At 38.3% G+C, this 22506-nt stretch overlaps 1 protein-coding gene across 1 annotated transcript in view; it reads left to right on the top strand.

Moving 5' to 3' along the window:
• trip4 (thyroid hormone receptor interactor 4) overlaps window positions 1–22506 on the top strand; it is a 95761-nt gene that overhangs the window by 44456 nt on the left and 28799 nt on the right. The window contains exon 12 of the mRNA XM_056233197.1: window positions 17836–17938. Coding sequence (XP_056089172.1) covers window positions 17836–17938 — 103 coding nt within the window. The remainder of the gene's footprint in view (window positions 1–17835; window positions 17939–22506) is intronic.

Raw genomic sequence — 22506 nt, 5'->3', positions numbered from 1 at the left:
ATAGGGATCTAATGCAAAGGTATAAACATTTCATAAACTTAGCCTTTTATTGTATGTGATTTATTGTGTAATGATTATTTAAATACAGTTTTACAAAAGAAAACTATAAAAGGATTATTAATTATGCGTTCTCCATATTGTTTATTGGACACTTAAATGCAAAAAGAATCAAATTGGTTGTAAAAATAAAATAAAATTGGCCAGTCTTTAGTGTTTTAAATCTAGGAGTTTTGAAAACTAGAATAAAAAAATAAAAACAATTTCACTACATAGAGTGAGTAACTATGTAAGTAACTATTCATTCTGTTCTGCCTTACAAAAAGCCAGTTTTCATTTTGATAGAGGCGTCACCAGTGTTTTTGTTTTTTGTTTTTGGAGGGGTTTTTGATGCACTAGCTGTGATTTGAGCTAAAGAAGCAAAAAATCAGTCGTCAGATTTTATCACGATGCAATAAAACTGAGTGCACTGCATTACGAGCAAATTCAAAACGAGAGGTTAATCGTGTTAACTGCAGAAAATCATGAATTGTTTTAAGATCCCAATCAGAAAATTAGGATTATTTTAATCTATTAGCCCTAGTTGTTATTTAGAAAAGGTGCTTTGTCCTACTGAGTTGCAGAACAAAACCGTTAAGCTGCCTGTTATGGGAAGACAGTGGCCTGTTGGCAGGGGGCAGAAGCCCTCGTTAGGAGGCCAGCTGAGGCCTGTGTTTCCTTGTGTGGTAATGTGATATTTATATGCTGAAAAGCCTTCTTCCGGTGGGAGAGACTCTGAATCTGAGCCAAACCGAGACAGCCCTTTTTCTCTTTCACGCTATCTTATTCTCTCTCTTCCTATCCTCCCCCCACAGACATTGTTTTTCCCTGTCAGTGTTAGTGTGTAAGGATGTGGTTGTTAGGAATTCAATTTCTCCAGTAGCCGCCTTCATTATCTGCTGTGTGGAAAGGTGCTTTTAAGCCCCCTCTCTCTGTGTGCTGAGCGTTTTGCCGTTCTGGAGAGATCAGACCGTGTGTGTCAGGTCTGGACACACTAATTGACAAGCTCAGACAGACGCGCGACATACAGAAGTCTTCTGTTGAGATGAGAAAATTGTTGAACTGTAGAGAATTTAGATGAAAACTAATGATCCTCGTTTGAATTTCTCTTAACAATTCTAGTACCGTCATGGAATAAATTATTAATTATATATAAAAAGAATTTCTGTCTTACAATAATTCAAATCATCACAGAAGTACTGCGATTAAAAGTTAATTATATAAAAATTTTGAAAAGTTCAATGAAAAATTGATAATGATGACTGTAACGAGCACATATTATTGCTCTGCACCACATTATTTACAATAAATATATTTGTAGTTTGTCATAACAGAGTTGAAAAAAAAAAACATTACCTTGTCATGACCATATGCGTAAACATTGTGGTCAGAAACACTTGATAAGGATGGTGTTTTTAAATGCCCTAGTATAATGGGTTGAAAAGAGAATTATTGGATATCGAAAAATTCAGAAATTCAGTTTTTTTTTAAGAACATACACAAACCATTTGAGAAAAAACCTAAATACAATACACAGTAAATGCATGATATTTCATAATCAATAATGAGGAAAACAGGCTGAAAACTTGGTATCTTGGAAAAAGCTTTTAATGTAGTAATTCATCTATGGCTTTTAAAGTTCCTCTGTAGTCAATAATTGTAGGCTATCTCTTAAATCTCATCTTTGATCACCAAAATATTTATAATGATATTTTTAATAAATATCTTAATGATTAAAAAAATGATTCATGCCTTAAAATAGCTTGAATGTAACTCGACACCCTTTCCTCATTTAGTATACACGGTTCTATGAATATGCAAATGAGCCCCGCCTCCACCCACTCACTCAGCTCATAGATCCACTGGTTGACGATCACACGTTGATCTGATTGGTTACAAGGTCGTTTGTGACGTCAGAAACACCAGCGATTTCAAACCTTCTTTGTTTCACTGCAGTTTTAAAGAATACATACTTGATGGTTTTGACATGAATTTACACATGATTTGTCTTAAAGCATATTAAAAACACCACATAGACATATAAACAAAATCAAAAGCTCGATTTTCTCCACAGGGGGACTTTAAGTTAGATCAGCGTTAACCACAATTGATGCCGCTTTGTCCTTTATCAATGTTGTTTCAGTTGACCAAATGATTTGTCCTTAAAGATCTTTGTTATGGTCAGTGAGGGGTCGTATTTCACTTGCCCTCATGAATGGAGTCCAGCAGGTGCTCAGCTGGGTCTGTTAAAGAGCTCCGGCCCGATCCCCCACCCAACACTAGTGGCAGGTGTCGGCGGTGTAAATGCGTCTGACATTCTCCTCCCTTATTCCTGGAAGCCAGAAGCTGTCAGTCAGAGTAAGACACAAGCACCTCGTCAGCCATACACTCTCCATAGGCATCCGTCTTGCTGACAGGCAGAGCTGCGAGACCCGCTGAGGGTGTCGTGGGTCAGGATGGACAAACTCGACTGTGTTATTCTGGGTTCGCATGTCCCTCTAAGCCAACTCCACCCTGATGGATCAAAGACGCGGCGCTGCTTTCATCCTTCATCCTGTTACTCGTCAGGCCTCACCTTTTACCTATTAAGCACTATTCTTCAAAAAAACACTGTCCTCTCCTTCCCTAATGAACTTCCCTAATGAACTGGTACTTGTTCTACCATTTCAAGTGGTGCAACGGATCACGAAATTAATGGTTCGGATCATTTACGGTTTTTGAGCCGCGGATCGGATCATTTTTCAAATCGGCAAAAAAAAAGTGTAACTTTGCTTTTCATTTATTACTTAAAGGGGTCATGAACTGGCTTTTTAAAAATGTTTATATTGTTGTCTGAGGTCAACTTATGACGTTCGCTTGGTTTTTAAATTCAAAAACATAAAAATAAATTAGTAATAGGCTATTTTCTACCCTAGCTCAAAAACGCTCGGTTTTTATGGGCGTCTCGCATTGAAGACTTGGAAGTAAACGCCCACTGCTGTGATTGGATAACAGTTTTGCATATTATAATGAGTTTCGTGTAATGCGCGAATCGGTGGGCGGGGCTAAACCGGCCGTGTTGAAGTAGGCGTTGATCATCTTCTGCGGGGGTGGTGTTTTATCCTCTTTGTCGTCATAGTTCCCCACTTTGAAAAACGAGTCGTTTGCTGAGCCTGGTGTCAATAAAAGCTTTTATTGGACTAACAAGGACGTTTTCCGTTCTGAAACTTACAGGATATTCTTATAATATGATGACCTCTTAGATGTCAAAAGCTCAAGGAAAATTTGATTTCTCAGTTCATCACCCCTTTAAGTTCTCACTTGGAGTTCTTTGATACCACATCAAAAACTACCAGCCTAACTGATTAAGTTCAAACATTATGGTAACACTTTACTTGAAGGGGTGTGCATAAGACTGACATGACACCTTCATAATCATGACATGACACATGTCACGACTATATAAAGGAGGTTTTATGCATGTTTATGACAATTGTCATTCACTCAATTATGACATTTGTAATGCAAATATGACATTGATTGAGATTTCTTTATGACAACTTGACATAAACCAATACATCATAACCTGTCAGTGTCTTTGTCATGACAACTTGACATTACTAAGTCATAAATATGTCATAACATGACATGGCAGATTAATTATCAAACTTAAGAAACCACTTAGCTTTATGGGTTGACATTACATTAAACTGTCAGGTGGTTGATTTTGACATTGGCTGTCATGAGGCCATTATAACATTTTATATATATGACATATTCAATTTGTACCACTGTAGTTGAGGTCAAGAAAAATATTCATGACACAGTCGTAATGGCCTCATGACAGCCAATGTCAAAACCAACAACCTGAGAGTTTAATGTAATGTTAACCCATAATTAAGTTTGCTAATTAATCTGCTATGTCATGTATGACAAGTCTTGGTAATGTCAAGTTGTCATTACCAAGACACTGACAGGTTATGATGTATTGGTTTGTGTCAAGTTGTCATAACAAAGACATCTCAAACAATGTCATATTTGCATTAAAAATGTCATAATTGAGTGAATGACACTTAATGAAAGTTGTCATAAACATGCATAAAACCTCTTTCATATTCATGACGTGTCATGTCATGATTTTGAAGGTGTCATGTCAGTCTTATGCACTAGTATTTCAGTACAGAAATGAATAGTTAAGCCTAAATGTAAAATAACACTATTTGTTCAATATAGAAATTAAATATAGTTTCATCTTTGTTAAAGCTGTATTTTGTTGTTTTATTAACATTAATGACATGGAATTAACAGCAGGGATATTAGGCTGCTGTCACTTTAAGACCGAATGCATGGACTGAAAAAAACTGACAAGCATTCGGTTTCTATCTCAATGGTTCACTAATGACATAACCGAGCGAATCCTTGCAGCGAGGCGTATATATACGCGTGTTTTGACTTAAAGGAGAACTCCGGCGCAAAATGAACCTTTGGTCTAATTACACATTGTTACCTAGTCAACCGTTATCTGAGATTTGTTTTCATGATTATCGAATGTAAAGAGTTTTATCTCTAAAAACAGTTTAGCCTATAAAGCTAGTATAACGCTAGTATATTGGGCATAGAGTAATGACAAATAAAAATAGCTTGTTAAAACCACTAACAAGGCTCAAAATAGCCCCACACTAACACGGTAGCATAATGAGGGTCCCTGCCTTCAAATCGAAGCATTGAGAACTTTGTCAGTGTCCAGACAGTTTAATAACAAGATATTTTAAACATACAGTCAACTTCGCGTATACAGGCAGGAGCCATCTTTGAAATACAGCCTTTACCAGTCGATCTACGAACGCCGATCCAAGTGCGCTGGTGAGATGTGAACGAGCTATAAGTTGTGATAAGGTGAGCGCGAACAGCAGGCTTGGATCGGCGTTCGTAGATCGACTGGTAGAGACTGTATTTCAAAGATGGCTTCTGCCTGTATACGCGAAGTTGACTGTATGTTTAAAATATCTTGTTATTAAACTGTCTGGACACTGGCAAAGTTCTCAATGCTTCGGTTTGAAGGTAGGGACCCTCATTATGCTACCGTGTTAGTGTGGGGCTATTTTGAGCCTTGTTAGTGGTATTAACAAGCGATTTTTATTTGTCATTACTCAATGCCCAATAAACTAGCGTTATACTAGCTTTATAGGCTAAACTGTTTTTAGAGATAAAACTATTTTCATTCGATAATCATGAAAACAAATCTCAGATAACGGTTGACTAGGTAACAATGTGTAATTAGACCAAAGGTTCATTTTGCGCCGGAGTTCTCCTTTAATTTTGTATGCATGTGTCCGTTCAAGGGCAAGGAAACGCGAGAGAGGAACCAATTCGGTGTTCGAGCGCTGTCTGAAACGCACCTCTCTCTCTCTCTCTCTGCGACTCCCGATTTTCCCCGATCTTCCGCGTTTAAAATTGTTTGAATGTGTAAATTGGCAAGACAAAACACGTCCAAATTATAAACTAGGTTAAAATTACCAGTTAATCGGCGAATCACATGCGTGTCGAAGCGCGGGGCCTGATCCGTACGGATCAACTGCGATCCGTTGCAAGCCTAAACATTTCCCTGTTCAGCTGATTATGTTATGGCTGAATCCTCCCCTCTCTTTCCCTGCCATTTCTCCAGGTCTGTTTAATGAGGTGTCTGTAGATCCACGGGGGATCTGGATGAAAGGCATGCTCTCGTGGCCAGTTAGTCTCCCTCTAATGGGACTTTGTGGGAGCAACTGGTATTTCACCTCCAGCAGACATAGATGGGCTGGTTTCCAAAACCTCAATCAAAGCAAACATTCATGTCTACCTACCGACAAACTCATAAACGCATCTCTTATTTCACGTCAAGACCTCTGGGTGAAGAAACAGTTGCCCGATACTTGTTGACGTGGTCCATGCTGACAGACAAGGTGAGATTTGTGGAGCTGATAAGATTTATTATTCCTTTAGTTTAACTGCATAATTTCCTGCTGAGCTTTGATCCAGAAGGAAAGCCTATCCTTTAATAACCCTCTTGAGAAAAACCAAGTTGTGATTTTTATTGGGTTTCGATGTTAAACTCTCTCAGAGGCTTGAGGTTTGCTATGTTTCCAGTTCAGCAGCTATCTTGCCTTGATAGAAAGATAGAGTTGTACTTTTTTTCTTTTTTTTTTACGTGCAATATGGCCTTTGATTGTAACTTTAACTATTATGAACTGTCTACGTTGGAAGTCTACAATTTCGAGCAGTCCACATGGACCCTGTTCTTGGCACTCAAGATGTAGGGTTAAAATGGCAAACTGAAGCCTCTGTACTCAAGAAAGCGATTATAACCATCAAATGTTTGTGTTGACAGTTTATAGGGCACATAACACACAGTTTCTGCTAATCTTGAGTACCTATAGAGTAGTATTGCATCCTTCATATCTCAGAAGAGTTTTTAGTTTGATCAGATTTATAAAAGACAGATACGCTGAACCGATTCTTTCCAAAAACAGCCGAGTTTTTGCAATTCCGACTCATGACCGGGATCTTTTATCGCTGGGACCGCTCCATCTTTCAGTTTCAAACGATCTGCAAATCCAGCGTTGAACTGGGCCTTGTTTATAAAACATTCGTCACCGAAATGCCGGGAACAAACACCCGGAAAAACGAACTGCATCCACTGTTCCCTCAACGCTGGGTTCTTTGGGAAGCTGAACAAGATTATCTTTCCCCCACGACCAAAAAAACACAATGATTTCGTGGTCTAAAAACAAAATGACAGCGCTGCCGACGGCTTCCATAACCCGAACAAAGCACGTTGGTGTGTGTGTGTGTGCGCCTTTCCTGGAGAAGTGCCTATACAAGCCCTTTATGACTTCATACAGGGCCATACTAGAAAAACAACTTTCCGAAACTTAGTGTAGAAGTGTATTTGGCACAGAAATACTGTCATACGTCCAACTCATTTTTTTTTTTTTTTTAAACTTTGGCCATGTTTAGCAAGAGAATCCAACTCTTTAACAGTGTAAATAAGTCAGAATGCATTAAATAGCATTAGACATCCCCTTTATCTAACATAAATAATTTGCTCAGCAGGGTTCTCTTTAAACTGTTGCCTTGACAGATAAAACTGGCCGTAGAAGAAGACGGCCAACGCTAAACTTCTCGGTAACGCGCTATGAATGGCATTTTGATGTTACTTACGGACACTCCTCACCAAGGCCAATCTGTAATTTAATTACATTTCATGTTCATTGATGATAATTATAGAACAATTTTCTTTAGAAATATCATATTTTACCTATTAGGAGAATGCATACTATAATCTCACACCAAATTTTGCACCCTATTTTTCAGGTTGCTTAAAATTGCCTTTACGTACCTTAACAGTTTTTTTGCGATGTCTTCTGCTTTTTAAAGTGAGTGGGTCGAGTTAAAAAAAATGTTAGTCAAGATTATCTATATTAAATTTAGTTCCAGTCTAAATACCTTAGAAAAATAGATTAATTAAATTGTCTTTCAAATAAGTAAATATTTCATTTTATTAATGTCCACAAAAATTCTGTCAACTACATTACTAACCAAACACCCCCCCTGAAAACTAAAAAATGGTTTATCCCAAAACCATGTGACCAGCATCATGTGATGTCGTTTTCTTCTGTGGTGGATAGTTTCAACATATTGTGGTGAATATTCCAAGGGGGTAATCCATCGACCGGAAGTTGAAGCCGGCTGGGTGCCGCCATCTTGTAGCAGAACTTCACTTGCGTTAGCATTTCCATTGACTCCCATTCATTTTGGCGTCACTTTGACAGCGAATAACTTTACATCTGAGGCGTTTAAAGACTCCATTTGTCCATTATTTATTTCTAAAGAAACACGACAATGTATAAAAGGCTCCATTACTTTGTATCTTACGTTATGACCCCGTAGAAGCCGTTTTTGTAAAAATAGGCTAACGATTGCGTCATAACACGCGACTCTCTGGCGCACACTAGAGAAAATTACCGTATAGACAGAAGTAGAAACTCGCGCGCAATCGGGGGGACGTGGAGGCATAAAGTCAAGGGAGAAGCCCATAGAGAGTTGTAAAGTTGCTCCTGCTGCGAGCTAATGGACAGCTAATACTCACGATCTCCGGCTCTGCAAGTTTCGGAAGGGAATGATTCCGATTCCTCTTGGCACAGCTACTAGAAGATTTACGTCTGTCAGACAGGTTGCTCACGTCATCAAGCTTAGTTTGAGTCGGTTTGAGTCTGCACGTCAGGAACGGAAGTGCTCAATAATCGCTAAAAATGGGCTTCAACTGTCTCAACTGAGTTCCAATGAGATGGTTCTGTCCACTTCTTATACTGTCTATGGAATATTCTCTTAATTGTTTTTCTCTATTGTCAAAGGAGTATATTAATTGCCTGTCGACTAATTTGGGTACGTTTGGTATGATTTGCAATATTTTTATGGTTTTATTTCAAATTTGGAAAAACCAAATAACGTTTGGTTGGCCAGACAAGACCTGCCATTGGAAATTGAGGCGAAATGGTAAAATTGTCAACTATGTCACTATGTCACATGTTTTGACTGATTTTTTAAAATGTTTCAAATATCTAGACTGCTGCTTTTGATATTATTTCTGGGTATAGTTTACATCCACATGTACTGGAGTTTTGCATGACATTCTTAAAACTATATAAAAAAATGAAGATCTATGATAAAAATGTTCTTGTCCTTAGTGGCAGTGCTGAGAGTTTTACACAAATTTGACTTGATATTAATATTAATATCCTATTTTGAGCTTTATTGAGCTCCACTTTAATATGATTCGTGGAAGAAATCTGTCCAAAAATGTTAACATAGTGTGGTTTTGTATAACTCAGCGTCTGGTCGATTCTTAGGCGACCTTGTTTTCTCGTTGCTTGTGGTTTGCTCTCAAAGGTGAGGTCATAGGCAAAACTCAGGGACCTGGAACTGAGCAAAACATTTGGGCTGCATAAATCTTACCACCAAAATAAGTGACCTCACAAAATCTATCATCATCTTGTGAAACTGCATTTTTCCCATTCGCTAAGCCATGATTTTCAGTAAGTGAAGGTCTGTCGAAATGCTAATGTAGAACCTGCAATTCAGCCAGTTCTGGCTACATGGGAAGCCCGCTAGTGTTTCATTTTGCTTATGCGTTTTCAGCAGGAGCCTGATTCAGGGACTCTTTTTAAACGAGGCCAATCAATGCATTACAGCGTTGGTTTTCCCCCCTACGGGCCGTTGCCCAGCTTCTCCTGGAAGTTTTGTGCTTTTCCCTCTGAGAGGTACATTACATGTTCAGTATGCATTAAGGTGAGCGTTTACCATCAGCCTGATTGACACAGTGGCAGCTTGTGAAGCGGTAATAGCCGGACATGAATTTTCTTGTGGCTGAGACATAAATTATGTAAAAACACTAGTGGCAGTGTTGGACCAGTGCTGTATAATTAATTTGCGCTCTAACTTGACACCAGTTGTGTTTGTGGATGAAGGAGTGCGTTTAAATATTAATCACTGCAGAACTCTCCTACTGGAGAGAGAACAGCTCTGCCTGCCATAAATATAAATAACTGCATTTAAAAAGGGTCTGTTTGTCTGGAATTGCTGTGGTTCCAGCGTTTTGAGCCAAATCATCTGCATTTACAACAAAACATAAAAAAATAATCTCTTCAAAACCTGACAACATGAGAAAAACACATTCGCATTTTGATACCAGCAGGGTTTTTGGTCCCACTTTATATTAAGTGGCTTTAACGACTACGTACTAACATTGAAATTAATAATTTGATACGATGGACTTAATGTGTACATACATGTTTTTACATCGTACTTATATTTTGAAAATACCTGCATGTAATTACAGCTGTAATTAATTAATGTATGTAATGTAATGTTGACCCTTCCCTTACACCTTAACCCACCTTTAAACCTATACTAATCCAGTGCGAATAGGGCTTTTTTTTTTTCGTTAATCAACCTATTTTACACAATATTTGCTCAAATTCACTTCAAACATCTGAAAAGAAAAGAAAATGCTATCAGTTGAGAAGCTGTCAGTATTGACACAAGAGATAACGCTTCCATTAATTGGCCAGATTTGTCTGTTAATCAGTATTATTGATGTATAATAGCAGCAAGAGCTCAGAAAGCTGCTCATTCTTCTCATCTATTCATGGTTTATTCACTGGAATGCTGCTCAGGCATTTCACACCACAGCTCCCAGATGGTCTTTGACTTGCAGGGGTTTACAGGCTCTTTTTTTTTCTCCTTGTTTTGTTTTTTGAAAAGGCTGCTGAGCTTTTTATTTTCCATTGAGGGTTGGTCTTATGCTAGTGAAATACAACTGAAAATGCAGTGATCCTGACAGCATGCATTTTTCTCCTATTCCCTTTCTCTTTGAAAGACCTCTTCCTTAGTCCTTCTCCTGTGTCAGGGCGTCGGTGCCAATGAAGCCTTTTTATTTGTCCGAGATTGAGTGCAGCCAAGCGGGCCGGCCCTATTACCACTGCGCCACAGTGCAGGAGATTGCCTGCCTCTGTCATCTAATTGCGTACATCAGCTGAAAGCCTGTTTCTCTGCAGTGGTGAGCAGACAGCCAGTCTCAGATTCATTGCTCCATTGGCTAGTTAAAGCACCAGGCTGTCTTTGTTTGGCGACATGGGGAGGCTTATAAGCTATGGTGTGCTCTGTCTGTTCACTAATCTTATAATGTTCCCTGGCAAGGTCTGCTCACCCTTTGCTGCCCTCCTCTGCACTGGACAATATGAATCTCTCATCACAGTGCTTATAGCTGGGACACACTGGCAGAGTCTCAGCCTAGAGAGAAAAGAAAATACTTTCCACTTATCTGGCACCCTGTCAGCAGATATTTGTGGCTGCGCACACATTTTGCACTGCGCTAGCCTAGCGTAGTGTTCTGGAATACATGGCGTGAGCTGTCTGAAATGCTCTTTGTGATTGGCTTTTGCATCATGCTTTCTGGTTTGAAGAAATTTGGCAGGTTAAATGCAATTTGAGCTCAGTCGACAGCATTGTGGCATTCTGTCAGTTACCGCAAGAAGGTAATATTGACTCAGTCCTCAATATTTAAAGTCCCCCTGTAGTCAATTATTTCATCCCTTAAAACTCATCTTTGATCACCAAAATGACATATTTAAATGTTTTTTTCCTTGAATTTTTTTCCATGCCTTGAAATAGCTTGAATGTAACTCGACACCCTTGCCTCATTTAGTATGCACGGTTCTATGAATATGCAAATGAGCCCCACCTCCACTCACTCACTCACTCACTCAGCTCAGAGATCCACTGGTTGACGATCACACGTTGATCTGATTGGTTACAAGGTCGTTTGTGACGTCAGAAACACCAGCGATTTCAAAGCGTGTTTTTGAGACTGTCTTTGGTTCACTGCAGTTTTAAGGAGAAAATACTCAGCAATGCTGTCGACTTATGAATTTACACATGGTTTGTCTTAAAGCATATTAAAAACACCACATAGACATATAAACAACATTTAAAAGCTTGTTTATTCCCACAGGGGGACTTTAAACTGAAATTTTGTGTCCAGTAGTACTTGCAGTGGAAGCTAAGCAGCCAATCATCCTGAACCAAAAAGCATAAAATCAGCTACTATCACACTGTTTTGAATACGTAGCCGTAACACTTTAAAGGATTAGTTCACTTTTAAAATAACTTTTGCTGATAATTTACTCACCCCCATGTCATCCAAGATGTCCATGTCTTTCTTTCTTCAGTCGAAAAGAAATTAAGGTTTTTGATGAAAACATTCCAGGGTTTTTCTCCATATAATGCACTTTGCTGGGCATCAAACGGTTCAAGGTCCAAAAGACAGTTTCAGTGCAAACTGCAAACTGTTCAAATGGCTTTAAACGACACCAGACGATGAATAATGGTCTTATTAAGCGAAACGATCGCTCATTTAAAAAAGAAATAACAAAGTTTAAGTTTTATAAGCTCAAATGCTCGCCTTGCTCTGTTCTGTGTGACTCTCCTGTTCGAACTCGTTCATCAAAATGAACGAATCTTTTTCCGAGTCAATTCATTCATTTCGGTCGTTAAATGAACCAAATGACTCGAAAAAAGATTTGTTCATTTTAATGAACGAGTTCGAACAGGAGAGTCACACAGAACAGAGCAAGGCGAGCATTTGACATTATTAAACTTAAACTTTGTTATTTATTTTTGAAATGAGCGATCGTTTCGCTTGATAAGACCCTTATTCATCGTCTGGAATCGTTTAAAGCCCTTTGAACAGTTTGCACTGAAACTGTCTTTTGGACCTTGAACCGTTTGGTGCCCAGCAAAGTGCATTATATGGAGAAAAATCCTGAAATGTTTTCATCAAAAACCTTAATTTCTTTTCGACTGAAGAAAGAAAGACATGGACATCTTGGATGACATGGGGGTGAGTAAATTATCAGCAAAAGTTTTTTTTAAAGTGAACTAATCCTTTAATCAATAGGTCACCAAAATGAAAATTCTGTCATTGTTTATTCACCTTTTGTGTCGCTCCAAACCTGTGACTTTCTTTCCTTTGCGATGCACTTTGAAGATTCTACTAGTCACTCTTTTATGTAATGATTGGAGCTTCCTTTATTAAAAAGCATTATTAAAGTATCATGATTGTAGCCAGCATGACTTGTGCACAATGCTCCAAATCTTCTGAAGCTGCTACATTAGCTTTGTGTGATGAACAGACCCGAATTTAAGTCATTTTTGACAAACCAGAGAAATAGATCTGTCAGATTTGTGAATGAATCATTCATGCTGGTTTCATGAACCAGATTAACCTATTAAATTATGATTCCTTAATCGACTCGGAAAGCTATGAAGGTCAAGAACGCTCCAAAAGACACAGGTTTGGATGTAGAGATTTTCAATGGTTAACAACTTAAAATTTCGGTCGGTTCCTGACACAAAGCTATCGTATAGCATCAGAAGGCTATTGACTTCACAATGGTTGGTGAATGATGTCAGAATTGTTATTTTTGGGTTAACTGTTGGGTTATGTTGGAATTGCAAATATAATGACTGTTTCCAACCCAAACAAGTTTCCCCAAAATTGGCACCATTTGTCACATTTCAGCAGCCACAAACGCATATGCAATTGGCTCAGCCAGAAGTTCATCCCCTAAACCAGTGGACAACTTATCAGCTCACACAAAAACATTTTACTGAACAATAAAAATACATGCTTCACATTTCTGCTTTGAAACCTAGAAATCAAAAATGGAAATGTGCATTTTCTGATCTTCATTACAAACTTGATAAACAGAACAATCCAACATTATTTTCTGTAGCGATGGGAAGCATATGGCTTCAATCTAGCTTAAGTTATATTTTAATCCACCATATTACTGTAATGGCTGATGTTCAGATTGCATCTTATCTCAGCGATACGACTGAAGCTTTCGAATGTAAGCCCTTATTCTGTAGATGGTTATGAATTTGACATGCCTTTTCAATTAGTCAGGTATTGAAACTGTCACGCGGGGGGAAGGGAGAACTGGCCAGTGCAGTTCAGCAGCATTAAATCCTAATTAGCCATGGAAGGATGAAAGGGAAACGTTTTTGAGTTCGTTCTTTGATCAAGATTAGATTCTGAACATTAGCCATATATATCCGCTCCATTGTGTGTGTATAGGCTTCTTTTTGTTAAGGCCATTGGCTTGAATTTGAGATTAGTTCCTTTATATCAAACAAATTCCCTCTTCTCTTGCTTTTATTCACTGTTTAATTCAAGATTTATATAGAGGATTTATGAAGGTTGTCTAACAAATAAAAAGACAGAGGCAGTGCATTCAAGAAAGCTATTAAGGAATAGTGCTGTTCATCTTTTGTTCGGTAGTCCTCCACCGGCCCATCATGCAATCTGTCATCCTTTTTAAATGAGTCTTAGCCCACACGCTTAATCTTTCAACTCTGCAGTTCTATCTTCCATTAAAGTTCTTTTAAAAACATGTTTTTGTGAGACTTTTCAACATGAAATCAAAATTGAAGCTATTTACTTTCTTAAATAAATGTTCCAGGTCTTATTGTGCAGTATTTATCAGTGCACATTTTCCCAAAGAAAACAAGAAAAGACTGTGCATACATTGTTAATATCAAGTGTAATAACTTCTGTCTGAAGCAACTTTCTGTAGGGTGAGCGATATGACAAAAAAAAATCTTATTTCACAATATTGAGTAGTTTTATTTCATGATAATGATATATGTGACAATAGTTCTTTTTCAGCCATATGACACTATCTAGAGGTAGTAAATGACACATGCAAAACAATTTTGGGTAACACTTTACTTAAAGGGGTGTGCATAAGACTGACATGACACTTTCATAATCATTACATGACACATGTTTTATGCATGTTTATGACAACTGCCATTAAGTGTCATTCGCTCAATTATGACATTTTTAATGCAAATATGACATTGTTTGAGATGTCTTTGTTATGACAACTTGACATAAACCAATACATCATAACCTGTCGGAGTCTTGGTAAGGACAACTTGTCATTACCAAGACAACATAAATTGTCATAAATATGTCATAAACATGACATAACAGATTTATTATCAAACTTAAAAAAACACTTAGCTTTATGGGTTATTACATTACATTAAACTGTCAGGTTGTTGGTTTTGAGATTGGCTGTCATGAGGCATTATAACAGTGTCATGAATATTTTTCTTGACCTCAACTACAGTGGTACAAATTGAATTTGTCATTAAAATGTTATAATGGCCTCATGACAGCCAATCTCAAAACCACCTGACAGTTTAATGTAGTTAGCCCATAAAGCTAAGTGGTTTCTTAAGTTTGATAATGAATCTGCTATGTCATGTTATGACATATTTATGACAGGTTGTGTTGTCTAAGTAATGTCAAGTTGTCATAACAAAAACATCTCAAACAATGTCATATTTGCATTACAAATGTCATAATTGGGTGAATGACACTTAGTTGTCATAAACATGCATAAAACCTCCTTCATATTCATGACGTGTCATGTCATGATTATGAAGGTGTCATGTCAGTCTTATGCACACCCCTTCAAGTAAAGTGTTACCCAATTTGGTTGATATTTACTGTGCATTCATGCATGTTTCTTTGTCACTCTAACGTGTCAATAACATTAAGTAGTGTTGATCCATGTGGATTTATTAACATTCCTCCATTACATTACATTATAACAAAGTCTCAGTCAGTTTACACTACTTTCTTTTTCTGCTAATGTCATTTAGGCCATGCAGGCTATTCGACAATGATAACTTATAGCCAAACAGATACTTATTCTAACAGCAAACTATTTCGATTCCAACTTGCCAATTCTCATTCGACCCTGTTTTCTCAATTCAATCTGTTCCACATAGATCAAATCAAGTCCCAGTATTTTTTTTTTCCTTCATTGAATAAATAGGCAGCCGGTTCTGTGTGTTCTAATTAGTTTTAATGCGTTATTTAGCAAACAAAGAAATCTCCAAAAGAGGCACGAGATTCAATTATAATGTGAGACCGTTGCACTAATCAATAAAATAGCTTTGCTACTGAGAAGCTACAAAGATAGCATCTCTCTCTATGAGCTCACTAATGAGAAATGTAGTTAAACAAACATCTTTTGCTACTTGAGACACTACCCACAATGATCAGTGAACCCACATTTATTGTATTGTAAAATAAGACTTTTGTTTCTTGACCTTTGAGTCTAGATGGAAATTTTGCAGCCACAACACTGACACGTATTTATGAACGCTGTCACTATTTTTTTCTATTTTGCACAGCATTTACTGCTGCTTCTTATTTTGCCACTGTACAGTTTTATGTGATCAGTTATTCCAAGTATTATGTTTCCGTAATGTATGTAATGGTTTTGCTTAAAAGGTTAGTTCACCCAAAAATGAAAACTCGCCCTCGAATTACTCGCCCTCATGTTGTTCCAACCCCGTAAGGCTTTCGTTCATCTTCGGGACACAAATTAATATATTTTTGATTAAATCTGAGAGCTGGATCACTCCTCCATAGGCTTCTTAAGGGATCGAAACTGGCCGGCCCAAAAGTTATTAAAGACATCGTTAAAATAGTCCGAGTGACTACAGTGGCTCAACCTTAAGTTTATCAAGCGACGAGAATACTTTTTGTGCGCAAAAAACAAACAAAAATAACGGCTTTATTCACTATTGGCCGACGCTGGTCATGTGTGTGATGCTTGTGACATACAACCTAGAAGCTTTGCGTAAAAGCAAGGTTGTACGTCACTTATATACTTCTTGGTTGTACGTCACACGCATCACACACATGACCAGCGTCGGCCAATAGTGAGCCTACGTGTGACATACAACACAGAAGCGCTGCGCTGTTACACTACGTGAAATCTCACGACCCACAGGGAAGGAAAAGAATAGTTGAATAAAGTCGTTATTTTTGTTTGTTTTTTGCGCACAAGTATTCTCGTCGCTTGATAAAACTTGCCACTGCAGTCACTCGGACTGTTTTAACGATGTCTTTCATAACTTTTGGGCCGGCCAGTTTCAATCCCTTAAGAAGCCTAAGAGGAGGAGTGATCCAGCTCTCAGATTTAATCAAAAACATCTTAATTTGTGTTGCGAAGATGAACGAACGTCTTATGGTGTGTTCACACCGAACGCGAATTTAATTATTTGCGCGAGTAGATTACATACAAAGTCGATGCAAAGACGCGAATAGATGCATCATTCGCGCCAGGCGTTGCGAATGACGCGAATTGGGCGACGCGTTTGCCGCGAATGTCTTCCGCGCAAGTTGAAAAATTTGAACTCGAGCAAATGTTCAAACGTCTAACTAGACGCGTATTTGACGCTCTATTCGCGTTCGGTGTGAACACACCATTACGGGGTTGGAACAACATGAGGGCGAGTAATTACTGACAGAATTTTCATTTTTGCGTGAACTAACCCTTTAAGGACCCAGATTTTACACAGATATTTTTGAACACCCATATGGAGTCCCAAGTATCCTAAAATATCACAATTGTTTTATACATATTAGATTTTGTTCATGGGTTTATGATGATGATATTGGCATGTTACACAAACCGTCCATGATGGCGTATAGAGGAGAATTTGGCAGCTTCTGTTTTGTTGACAGATGCGTTGTAGAGTTTTGTTGGACTCATATCCTTTGAAATGAACTACAAAAGGTATATTTGTCCTTTCATTTGTCTAGATTGCGAAACTGGTTATTAAAAATGTTAAAAATATTTAATTTAAGGTATGCACTTCTAAATTTGAGCAAGTTGACCTTATACACTTTAATGTTAGTGTTGTTTGTCAACCTTTCATCTGCTGATCTTGACGCAACATTTCATTTCAATCAGATATGTGACCGTATCACCACACGAGTGTAAGCAAATCTTGCAGTGTCTGAATATATCCGCATCTCCTGCGAGACGACTCAAGTATGCAGAGGGACCTCATATCTGCAGCACTCTTAAAAGCCCTGATTGTGTCAAGCTCTCTTTGCCGCTTTTAGTGTGGGGGTGGGAAATAGTGTTGTGAAAAGCTTGTGCTTCTTGAATGTCGTGATACAATCATACGACTCTCTGATGGTCGGGAGGAAATAAGATGACCTGTGCCTTCCCTTGACAGATTAGATAGATGTCACCTTTCTTATGAAAGTGCCAGTCAATTTCGCCTCTCCTGTGTGCTGCCTATCAATTACGGGGAAGAGAAGCCTTTCAAAGCAGCCCTGCTTTCTGTGCGTGGTAACCAAGTGGCTGAACACAGCTCATTGTTTCCTCTCTCTCTTTTCAGTATCCCAAGATCAGCGAGGAGTCGACTTCTCCATTTGTCTTCATTTGCTCCAACCCCCAGGAGATGGTGGTGAAATTTCCCATGAAAGGGAAACACAAGATTTGTAAGTCCTGCCTGCCTCTTTTCATGTGCCGGCTCTAGTCGTTCACCCTTTCTACGCTCTCACATTTAAACACATGCATGTCTAATGAGCAGTCTATGGAGGCAGCAATTTTAAGCATCATATAGGGCACTACACACACGAAGATAAGGCAAATTCATTATGCTGCCCCAATAAGATACTTTTTAACCAAATATTAAAACATTGCATTCTGTACTGTCTTTTAGATGGTTCACAAAAACATTCATTTTAAGATGTTTATTTATATCCAATTATCTATAGTATACAATATTTGCAAAAGTAATGAAAATCTCAAATGGAAAAAAAGCACAAATATTAATAAACATCTTAAAGCAAATGTTTTTGAGAAGCATCTTATCCACTGTACAGTATATCCTTCACAGAGAAGGCAATCCCATGGAAGATCGTACCAAGCTTGGTTAAAAAAAAAAAGAAAAAAAAAAAAGATTGTTGTTAGATAAAGCAAAGGCATAATTATCATCATAATTAGCTTAACTTGCTAATATCATTTTTGAGTGTGCAATGAGGAAAGCTATTTCAGCCCATTTTACACAGTAGACATTGAGGCAGTTTTACAACAAAGCTGTGATTTTACACACCATCTTCTACTTTAACTGGTGTTGCGTGATATTCAAAATATTACATAATTACTTCACCTCTTTTCATGCAATATGTCGTATGGTGAAATTTTCCTTGAAATCACAAGCTGCTGCTTTTCATGTGTTGGACTGGTATATATTATCAATTAATGCTTATTGTTATCTTTACTATCATCTAGCCTTGGTTCCCTTTGGTTATGATCAAGGTGTTAGTTCATTTGATTTTCACATCGTGGATGTCCAAATAATCACACATTTAGGCATTTCCAATAGTAATGTGAGCATATTTGATTTGCATGACTTTAAAAAACATTTAATTACGATAAAATATCCATTGGAAAACCCATGGTAATATTGTGGAGATTGTACTGGACTATGTCAATGGACTACCATTTGATAGTCAATCGTTTGAAAAAAATGTTGTAACGGTTATGGAGATCAAAGCAGGTGATTAATGTAAAAATATTCAAACAAAGTGAAACAAACAATTGTCGATCTGAACAAAAGACAAATGCACTCCAGCTGTTCCTTTCCCCTTGGCGTTTCCTGGGTTTTCCACAGCTCAGGATAGTCACTGATGAAGGGTTTGGGTCTGTGCATGTTCTTGTGGTCCCATCAGCCAGAGTGATAGGTCACATGGCATTTACGGCTTTGTTGACCGGCCAAAAACACCTCATGGCAGTGTACTTCTGGGAGGTCCTACACCAGCTGAGAAGCTGCCATTGAGATGAATGGGATTGCTAACTGATGAATGTTAGCTTTTTTTCTGGGAATGATAGAACCTCTTGTTCCAGCCACATGACCCACATTTTGTCACCAGACATCATGAAAAAACCTATATGTGAGTGACCCTGAACCACAAAACCAGTCATAAGGCGCACGGGTATATTTGTGGCAATAGCCAACAATACATTGTAAGGATCAAAATTATCGTTTTTTATTTTATGCCAAAAATCATTAGGATATTAAGTACAGATCATGTTCCATTAAGATATTTTGTAAATTTCCTTTCGTAAATATATCAAAAATGTATTTTTGCAACATCGAGGACTTCATTTGGACAACTTCAAAGGCAATTTTCTCAATATTTTGATTTTTTTGCACCCTCAGATTCCATATTTTCAAATAGTTGTATCTCTGCCAAATATCGCCCTATCCTAACAAAACCATACATCATTGGAAAGCTTATTTATTTAGCTTTCATATGATATATAAATGTCAATTTCAAAAAAAGTACCCTTGCGACTGGTTTTGTGGTCCAGGCAGGGTCACATATGATGAAAGAAACGGAGAAGTACGAATAGTTGTTTGATGTCATATTCCCAGTCATTCTTCACAGCAGCTCAACTGTCATCAATGGTGTTATTTCACAGTACAGACTGGAAGCATTTCACACTTGGATAGTATCTGCGTGCAATTCCTCCTTAATCACATGTACACATTCTTCTGTTCAACCTGCTTAGCTTCTCAGATAAAAATGGTCAATTCATAATATAACTGAATTTGTGAATTCTCGGGTGGAAAGCTTCTCTGACAAGCATGGGGGATTGCTTTTACAAGAGCATTGGTGACTCAGTGTTCGGATTCTTTTGTTTTCACATAAAGGAAGCACAAAGCCAGGCCCTCAAAAGCGATCCTTCCTTCTGACGTTCAATGCGCTCTTCTTTCTCCACCAGCTTTTCATATCGTAATGGAGAATTTTATATCCGTTTTGACCTTGTGTCTATCCACCGTTTCCTATTCATTTTCATTCTCTCCTAAGCTGCCAGAGCTCTCAAGAGAGTCGACCTCCACGAACTCCTCATTGGGTGAATGGGGGAGGAGATATGGACTGATAAGCTGGGAGGGCAGTTAAGAGTAAGAAGTCACCACAGAGATGTCCTGCCCTTTACCTCTTCCATGTCTTTCGAGGTTTATCCAACATTAGGGTCAATGTGTCACCCTTCTTGTCCTGCACATGAAGACTTTGTCTGTATCACGACTGGATGGTAAATGGATTAGCAATCAAAAAAGATTGCTATTACAAAAAGCTATTACAGAAAACTGACTTGCATAATAGAAAACCATCCATCCACCACTCATTGTTGCTGGAATTGCTGACATTTAGATGTGGCAAATTTGGACTCTGTCATTCCATTACAACAAAATTTCCGTCCGCTGATTAAAACAACTGTATTAAAAGCTGTGTGGGTGCTGAGGTTTCTGAATCTTTTATCCTGTCATTTCATCTCCTCACTGAAGGTCACCCTCGCTGCACAGCGCTAACAGAGATATCCTGATGAGTGGCATCAGCCATGTGTGAATATTGCAAGTTCACATCAGTGATTCTGTTACATGCCAGCCTTTTAAAGGCTAAAGGTTGTCTCTCTCTTCTTGCTTTATTCGAATCAATACGGCTTCAATATCCAAACAAGTGTGCCTTGGAAGCTGCATGCATTATTAATATGCAGCCCAGCTTCTAGAATGCTGTGGGATGGATTTATAGTAGATGATCTATTTATTTCTTGAAAGGAAACCAATTTTGTCTGTTTTAACCAACTGGTAATAAACAGGCTTCTGACTATGGGAATGTCTGCTTCACTTGCCAACTTATTCTGGCCAAGAACGATCCACATAGACCAGAAAGAGATTTTCCGACCAGAGTGTAAAGCGACTAACCACAGTTTGTTTAATTTTTCCATATTGTTTAAGGGCAAACTAAAAACTTCGGGTACGTTTACACGACAACGATATCCTTAAAACGGAGAAGTTTTTCCTTTTGAGTTTTCCACGTACAGACGATACCATTGTCAAAACGATCCCCATTCATTCGGATCCGCGAAAATGACTAAAAACGCTGTATTCTGCTGCCAGACCATTAGATGGCGATGAAACACAATTGACTAAACACGTAATACGCATGTGCATGACGTCATCGTCTTCAGAGATTCGCGTTTTTATTGTTTACACGGAGACCGTTTTCCAAAACTTGCACTTTGAAACCCGTTTTCAAAACTTTGCGTTTTTAGGCACCCAAAACGGTGTTGTCGCGTTAACGAACGGCCAAAACGCATAAAAAGTTTTACGTTTTTAGTTGAAATTGGTGTCTTTTAAACAGCCCCTTAGTTCTCAAATTCAATTAATAAGTTTGTAAGTAGGTGTGCAATACAGTGCAACCAGTGTTGTTTAATTGACAAGCAAATGACTTTTGCGTGTTAGTGTTTTCAATGAATCATTTAAAAATACTGGTTTGTGTCAGTTAACCAATTTGGGAACTCGTGGACTATTTCACAGACTCTAAACCCAAAGTGAGATATACTGTTCTGCACATGGATATCTTGCTACGGAGTGCGCTCAACTCCTTTAACACTTTTTTTTTTTACCATATTTAAATCCATTCGCAGAATTCTGCCAGATTGTCCCACACAATCGTTGCAGAAAAGTGTGTAAAATCACCCACCAGTTACCTCACACCCACCAGCTACCTTACCAAGGGGCTATAGTAGCCTGAGGCCATGAGATTATCGACTTCAACTTCTACTGTTAACGCCTTTTCTTTTTCTCCCTGCAGTGCCCTTGTTTTTACACTTTTTTTCCCTTTCATTTCACCACAACCTTTTTTCATTCTCAAGTAAAAAGACGTTTTGATTTATTCATGGACTCCTTTTTTATATTCATGTATTTTCCAGGGCTATCTGGGTGCGGTGGAATTTCTTGCTTCAGCGGCTGCTGGGATGCTCGACAGAAATCGGGTTTCATGTCTATTGAGCCTTGCGGTGGGGGAAGGGAATGTGTATTGGGGGTGGTTATATATTACCCAGGAAATGTGCAGCAGGCTTCAGAGGTGACAGGCTGTGTTTATTACAGATCTGTCACACAGCTAATGGGCAGCCGGGAACTGGCTGCTTCACTAATGTGAAGGAGAAGCGTGCAATGAACAAGAGGACTTTAGTGCTCCGAGAAGGGCTTCCT

This window comes from Rhinichthys klamathensis, unplaced genomic scaffold, assembly GCF_029890125.1.
Source record: "Rhinichthys klamathensis goyatoka isolate OS25496 unplaced genomic scaffold, OSU_Roscu_1.1 h1tg000362l_1, whole genome shotgun sequence".
Classification (NCBI taxonomy): domain Eukaryota; kingdom Metazoa; phylum Chordata; class Actinopteri; order Cypriniformes; family Leuciscidae; genus Rhinichthys; species Rhinichthys klamathensis.
The sequence above is the reverse complement of the archived record's forward strand: the minus strand, read 5'-3'. Positions and strand labels throughout refer to the sequence as shown.